This window comes from Talpa occidentalis, unplaced genomic scaffold (genome assembly GCF_014898055.3).
Source record: "Talpa occidentalis isolate TD23 unplaced genomic scaffold, MPIMG_talOcc4v2.1 talOcc4.3, whole genome shotgun sequence".
NCBI classification, from domain to species: domain Eukaryota; kingdom Metazoa; phylum Chordata; class Mammalia; order Eulipotyphla; family Talpidae; genus Talpa; species Talpa occidentalis.
Window position 1 is genome coordinate 2,095,190 of NW_023603184.1, and position 8,153 is coordinate 2,103,342.

Consider the following 8,153-nt stretch of genomic DNA (forward strand, 5'->3'; position numbering starts at 1 on the left):
ATGATTTATTTGATGGACATTGTAGTTTGAGATCTATGACATGGAAGAGATGGTGCTTGATTTCACAATAATCCTCTCCGAAATTTTGGATTTACATGTTTATTTTTCCAGGCAAAAAGGAACCAAATGACTTAAAAATGTATCATTTAGTATAATTCTGATAAGATTTTATAAAACTGTGTCATTAAAGCAAGAGTTTGGTGTAAAGTAATTGAAGCAATTACTTCTGCTTTATCATGGCATGTGCTTTGGAAAGAGAGAAGTTGACTGATCCTACTAACCAGTTTCTGTTAATGTTAGTATATTTTCATTTGGAAATGATACACTTTGAATGAATTGGTTTGACCACAAGGCTCTTCTTTGTATTGTTATTTTTGCCACATTGAGCTACAACTGATAACAATGGGTTATCAGATCCCATTCAAATTATGTATGCAATTTCTCATGAAAAAAATCTATATTAACATAATATAAATCTTGCACTCATACTGATTCTTAGTGATTTGCCTATCAGTATCTAAAAAGTTGCTAAACTATCCCAGTGCCAAGTAAGATGTCCTCATAGGCAATCTTTTTTTTATTTTATCTTTTTAAGATTTATTTTATTTATGTACGCATACAAGAACTACAGTACAGGCCAGAGGTTGGGGGGCAGTGAGAGGATTCACAAGAGACAGAGTGGGGAGCAGAACAGGCAGATATACTGAAATACACTGCTGAGGGGAGCAGCAGGTGAGACAGAAGAGGCTTGCTGCACCAGGTGGGCCTAGTTTCCTGGCTGGGAACCGAACACTTGCTCCTGCTGCTGTGGCTGCAGACAGCTTCATAGTGCTGAGACCTAACCCCTTGAGCCACCAGGGAGGCCCTGGAGCAAAACATTTTAATTTGCTTCCCGTTTAACAATAACATTCCCAAGATATGGCTTACTTTAGGGACATAAATTCTCCCAGAACAAAAAAATGGTAATTACTTCTGGAAACTTTAATCCACACAAAGATAATTTATTTCAGAGTGGAATCTTATGAGTTCCTTGGGGAGAAAACAGAGAATAAAACCAAGTGAGTCCTAGAAGATCTGCCCTCACCTCTCTGCAGAGGCACCAGCAGGGGTAGGAAGATGGGAGAAGTGTGCTGAAAATATGGGCAGTTTACATTCTATTTTAGTTTTAACTCTCTAAAGACGAAAGGAACTCATTGGAATGTAAGTTTAGATAATTTTTTATCCATTTCTGCTCCTTTGTTTACTCTTCAAGGAGTTCCAAATGTGTTAAATGCATTTATGGGAAAGAAGAAAATGACTGAAATTTAAAATGTGTTGATTTGGTTTGCAGAGAAATATCAACTGTCAGTTCATCACTGGTTAGAATGTTGCACCAGATCCAATAAGCAGTAATGTGTAATCTAATCTGCACAAGGAAATAAGAACCTTATTACCCTACCACAAATGAAATCACTCTTTAAGTCCAGGGACTGTGTTGTGAACTCCTAAACAGGACAGAGACCAGGCCACCCACTCCAGGTGTGGTGCCATCTGTAGGGAATGCTGCATGGGGTTATCAGCTCACATTCAAAGCTTGGGATGCTAAGGTTAAGGAGGGAGCTGTAAATGAGACCAATAACTGCAGATGTTTGAGAGTCTCCTACTTGAGTAAACTTGGGACTCTGCAGTTTTCTCTGGGACTTCATTGCTTTCTTTGTAATGAATAACCCCTTCAGTGTTAAATGTGCATTTGGGCAATGACTGCATATCCCACAAAGAATATGTAGAATTGAAGGGAGCATTGAGGAATCTAAGGTTTCCTCTTGGGACAGTAATGACATTTAAAGAAGAAAGACTTTGAGACTGAACTCAGATGAGACAACATCTGAGATTCTGGCTTGGCCCTTCAGCCAACACTTTTTACACTAACACCTCGACTGTCTGCTTTGTAAAGTGGGGAGGACAAGATCTTCCTTACCTAGGCTTGGGTGGAAGTCAGATGGGCTTATTTTTGCAAAGCATTTGGGGCAAAACCTAGCGAGTCTTGAATACAAGAGGGTGTTGCTTCTCCCATAGTTATTGTCACCTCAAATGTATCATGAAGTCAGTCATGCATTTCAGCACTGCATGGTGGAAAGACCATGGTGTGTGGTCTTGGGTCAGACATCTTGGATGCAGATTTCTTATTTACAAAAGTTGAGGATGGGGCAAGAGTTTTTCAGACTCTTTGCATTTTAGAAGTAGAACCCAAATTCATAGTTTGCAATTATTTCTCACTTTCTCCCTCCTAGATTTCCCAGATTTCTTGTCTATTACTCCTATCCCAAATTGATGGTAGCTATTTTCCATTCTTCTTTTTTTTAAATGCTGCCATACCTTAGGAAATTTAAATTTGGGGGGGCTTTTTTAGATTACTTTAATTACAAACATAATGGAGATATAACAAAATCTTGTAATTCCTGTAACAAAATATTAAAATGGCAGGTAAATTTAAAGTCCCCTTTGATTACTCACCTGCATACCAGTTCATTCTTCATTTGTTCTCAGAGATAATGATTAATCATTTGGCATATGACCTTCTACAATCTGTTATTTTGGTCACATAGACACACATTTAAATAACTGCAGTTAAAAAATATTGAGACTTAATAAATGTCTTTAATATACTGTATACAAAATTTTATAACTTGCTTCTCCTTCTTATATCTTGGAAAAATAACCATGTTTGTAGAATTACCCAATTTTAAACTCCTGTATAGTATTCCACATAATGACTATGCTAAAGTTTAACTTGCTGTTACTCTTTTGGAGATTATCTACGTGAATTTCAATTTTAAACAATGGTGAAAGGAACATTATGTTTTTTCCAGTCTGTGTTTCCTCAGGAGGATAAAATGGAATGGATTTTCTGAATGGTCAGGTTTGCTCTTTTTTAAAAAAACTCAAGAGACAGTAAAAAAAAAAAAATGCTTTCTAGAGGTCCAGCCCCCTGCAGTGTGAGTGGTTACCATCTCCTCTTACAGCCTCATTAGCTTTTTATTTTCATATTTCTTAATATTTTGTCAATTTGTGGGTGAAAATATGTCATTATTTCAATCTGGCATCCAAGGTTATTTGGGAGTTAAGCAGTTTTTCATGTTTACAGCTACTAAATGCTGTCTTTTTGGCACATGATTATGTATCTTTGCTAGTCATAGCTGTGAGTGTTATTTTAATTGATGATTTGTGGTAATTATCTGAGTATTCTGATTTAAAATCTGTTGTAACTTATGTTTTCATGTTTTTTCTCAATATGTGTATACTAATTTTATATTCAGTGTACTTTGGCATCCATTCATTTATAATTATGATATAGTAACATTTTCCAACTATTTCTTCAGGTAGCTTTTGTGTCCTGCTTACGAGACCATCCTTACAGCAAATCATACCATTCTTTAGTATTTTCTTGTCATAGACTTATAGTTAGGATTTTTTTACTTTAAGGACTGTGGGGGGTAGAATTGTAATATTATTTTTCTCAGATGGTCATCCAAATAGTGTAATAATTTTTTTTTTTAATGAGTAAGTCATCTTTACTTTCCTGCTTGAAGTAACACATTTATTCATACTAAGTTGGCATCTATGCCTAGGTCTGCTTCTTGTTTTTGCAATTTTTCTGTCCTTGTCTATTCATCTTTTCATCTATTAACACCACCTTATTTATAATAGTTTATTTGCTGACATCTGAAAAGAACATCTTTTTGCTTTGTCTTTTTTGAAATCATCTTGGCTATGTTTGAACATTTTTTTCTCATCCATAGATTACTCTTTTCTTAAAAATTATATTTAGATTTTGGTTGAAGTTTTCTAAAATTTACCAAGTAATTTAATGGCTGTCTTAACCCAATCATCTTTAAGCAACCAGAAGCCAGTCTGAGTTTTCTAAGAAATGTACATGTGTATGCAGTATTAATTCTCTGTTTTCTCACTATAGAGACCCAAACTAATCAATGGCTGATGAAAACTACACAAGTATCACAGAGTTTATTTTTGTAGGTTTAAAGTACCATCCTCAGTTGCAAGTCTTCCTTTTCTTGCTCTTTTTACTGTTTTACCTCGTTACTATGACAGGAAACTTGGGCATGATAATCCTCATTCGCATCGATGCCCGCCTTCACACACCCATGTACTTTTTCCTCAGCCACTTATCCTTTGTGGACATCTGCTTTTCGTCAGTTGTGGGTCCCAAGATGCTCACTGATTTCTTTGCGGAAAAGAAAACCATCTCTTTCGTGGGATGCATCCTACAGCAGTGGTTCTTCGGGTTCTTTGTGGCCATCGAGTGTCTCCTCCTGGCGTCCATGGCCTACGACCGTTACGTGGCCATCTGTAACCCTCTACTGTACTCGGTGGCCATGTCCCGGCGACTCTGCGTCCAGCTGGTGGTTGGACCCTACACCGTTGGGTTCCTGAACACCATGACGCACACCACAGCTGCCTTTAGACTTCCCTTTTGTCGCTCCAATGTCATCAACCACTTCTTCTGTGACATGTCCCCCATCCTTTCTCTCGTGTGTGCTGACATCCGGATCAACAAGCTGTTAGTTTTCATTGTGGCGGGAGCTGTGCTAATTGTCAGTAGCTTGACCATCATCATCTCCTACTTTTTCATCCTCATCGCCATCCTGAGGATCCGCTCTGCGGAGGGGCGGCGCAAAGCCTTCTCCACCTGCTCTTCTCATATCACGGCTGTGTCCATCCTCTATGGGACGCTCTTTTTTATTTATGTGAGGCCAGGTGCCATTTTCTCTCTGGACCTCAATAAAATGGTGTCTGTGTTCTACACAGCAGTCATCCCCATGTTGAATCCCCTCATCTACAGCCTGAGAAATAAAGAGGTGAAAGCCGCCATGCTAAGGACCATCTCCAGGAGGAAGTTTTGCTTAGGAAGTTAAATTCCCACCTAGAGTAGAAGATAGATGAAAGGTAAAGCTTCCAGACTTGCTTGGATTATCTGGATATCATTGAAAGATTCTAAATAATTAACAGAATTTGGGGGATCACATCCTTCCATTCTTTTATATGACATTTTTTCAGGACTCATTCTTTTCCTTAAGCTTCATTTCAGCATGTCCTTGGAGATGATAAAAGTCCCCAGTGAGCCATAGGTTCAGAGCCACTTGGCTTTGTGAAACATCTTCATTTCTAGGAATATGGTAGCATCTAATAACTTTGAAACCTCCTAGCTACTAATACTTTCCTACTAGTTAGAGCAATGTAAATATCCACACCAGGGAACATCCGTTGGACTAATACATATGCCCCCATCCCTATAAAAACAGAATTGAAAATATCAAACAGAACAGGTTACTTAGCTAACAAGTGATTTTTTGAACTAAAGGAATTCCACATATCATATTTCTTTCAATATATTCAACATATAATCTTTATTAAATATTTAATATAGTATTTTATTCTTGTATTTAAAAAATACATCGTCATGATCATTGCACAATAAAAGGAAATGCAATCAAGTAAAACCTAACAACATTAACAACAGAAATCTTATATTCTTACTCTTTCACCAAGTGACAGCCTCTGATAACAATTTCCAAATGCCTCTCTATATATTTGAACTATCAGTTATTCCAGTAATTACATTGATAGCTAGCATTTAACTGGTTCTCTCAGATAAAAGAAAAGGATAGTTTAATAGAGAAATTGGGAAAAATGGAAAATAGAGAATGAGAATTTTTTTTTTAAATCAGAGGTAATAGGTATTAGAAACTGAGAGGCAAACTAAAATGCAGAAAATTTTATCTTATATTCATGTTAGTCTTTTTTGTGTTTTCCAAATTAAAAGAAATAAAATTGACTGGATGACTATAATACAATACAATGGGATAGATGCCATGTCATAAGATTGGATGTAAGTTTTATGCTACTGCATTTAGGAACACCATCATATTTCCTCACAGCTATTGATTCCCAATTATTTTCCAGTATCATTTCTGAGACTTCTCCTTACTATTAACCATCAAATATTCTGACACCTCACCCAACATATTTTTACTTAAAATCTTTAATTATGGAAGTTTTACACATTAGAATCAGAATAGTATAATGAATTTACATGTCCCCAACATCTGGGTTGTTACTCCTTCTCCTGTGCCTGGAGTTATAGCACATTTAGTCACCCAACCATCTGCATTTTCTTGATTTACTGCCTCCTGCCATGGTTGGAATCCACTCTCCTGCTATATGGCACAGCCTTCTTTTTTCAGTTTAGTGGTTTTGATGCTGGATGGGAATTTCTTCTATATCTATTACTTAGTCCTGCAAATTTTCCTGTATTTCTCTAATAGAGTGAATCGTTTGACCTACGTCCCATTACCAATAGGCATCTTTAAAGAGGGAGAGTTTTTTCAAAACCTAAATTCATATTCACACTAGAAAACGGGGGGGGGGGAAATGAGCTTCCATGCAAGGCAGAGGGCTAGGTCTGTTCCTATCATTCTAGGTCATGTAGCAAAGCTTCTAGATGGATGGATATGGCTGCCTGATCAGAATTTACTATCCCACCATTTTGGAGCACACCCATATTCTCTCATTTCCCAGGAAAAGCATAATAAAAGTTAAATGTACTCAGCAAGTCAAATTCTGCTTCCAGGAGATTTTTCTTCATCTTGACTTTGTACCACATGCATTTCCTCAAGGTCTTGTTAACAGACCTCTGTTTCCAAGGAAGATTCTAGAGCATTTCTTGGTCCCATGCCCCTTCCCAATAAGTTTTTTTTTTGTGGTAAATTATCTAATTTCTAAGTTTAGTGCCTGAGGGTTCACTCACAAATCTGACCTCTTCTATCTATGATTATACCAGAAAAAATATGCAACAGTTAAAACAATGTTTTCCCTGGGATGAGTGAAATGGCAGGCTATCTCAGAAGCAATCTGGGAGAGGAGTAGTTCTAAAAGAGTAAGGTCAAGGAATTCATCCATTGTCTTCCAGTGACCACTCAATTCTTAACAGTAATTGATCCAAATCATAGCCCTGAGAAACAGTAGTGATGAGAGAAATGTATGGGACACTTATCTGGAGAGACTTGCATGATAAGCTTCATCACATCTCATGGCTCACTCAAAGGAGGAAGGTTTTATAATCAATTTAAGAGAGAATTACTGGTCAAGAACAGAGATACAGAGTTGCTCATAAGTCCCTGTGCATTTAAAATATCTCTTGATGCAGAACTCAACCTTTAGAATGAAGATGGTATTACCAAGTCTTCAGGTTTCCAAGGTTCCCTGAATTACATTGGAATTATTGTGTAGACACTGTACTTTTGCCAAGGGTCTTGGTCCAAGGAGTGGGCGATTGTACTCGTTTAGATGTAACTTACCATCTGAATTCGGGATAATGTGTCAGTCATTGCAATCTCACTGACTCTCAAGTGAGCAATTCCCGAGTCCAATATAATGGAGTTGAAGGCAATCTCATGGTGCTGTCTGGAACCTAGCAAGAGATCCTGCTGGGTGTGGTAAGAGACACTGTATCCTCCTACAGTTTTCAGAAATTACTTTCCTAACTCTTTTACCACTTTTTTTTTTTAAATGAGGAGGCATAACTTTTTTTTTAATTGACAGGATGTTTCAACTTACTTAGGTTATTATATAATTTGATATCTACATTGAATCAAAAAGTATTTGAAATAGTAAGGCTATAATCTATACATTCCTAAAACTTTACAATATTGATGTTGTTTCCTAGGAAAAATTATAACAACATATTCTGCAGGCAAAGATTTCAAATCATTATAGAATATTTAGAAAGTTTTATTTTTTTTTTTTTATTTTTTTTTTTTTAAATATTAAATTTTATTTTTATTATTCCCCCATACAATTGCAAACGCCCCATTCTGACCCCAATCCTTCCCCTCCCGCCCCCCACCCCCCAAAAAGTGTCTCTGGTTCATAGTTTTTTTGTTGATTTTGATTTTCACTTTCTTATATTCATTTCCTGGTCCCTTATTTAAGTTTTCTAGATTCCTGCTATGAGTGAGACCATCCGGTATTTTTCTTTTTCTTTTTGGCTTATTTCGCTGAGCATGATCCCTTCCAGCGCCATCCATGTTGCTGCAAATTGCATGTGTTTATCTTTTTTGAATGCTGAGTAATATTCCATGGTATATATGTACCAC

General features: G+C 36.8%; 1 protein-coding gene across 1 annotated transcript; it reads left to right on the forward strand.

The window, feature by feature from the left end:
- The first annotated feature begins 3,968 nt into the window (after positions 1-3,968).
- Positions 3,969-4,913, forward strand: LOC119254380 (olfactory receptor 1009). Its single transcript, XM_037521489.1, has one exon. It carries the CDS (start codon positions 3,969-3,971, stop codon positions 4,911-4,913), a length of 945 nt encoding a protein of 314 aa, XP_037377386.1.
- The last annotated feature ends 3,240 nt before the right edge of the window (positions 4,914-8,153 follow it).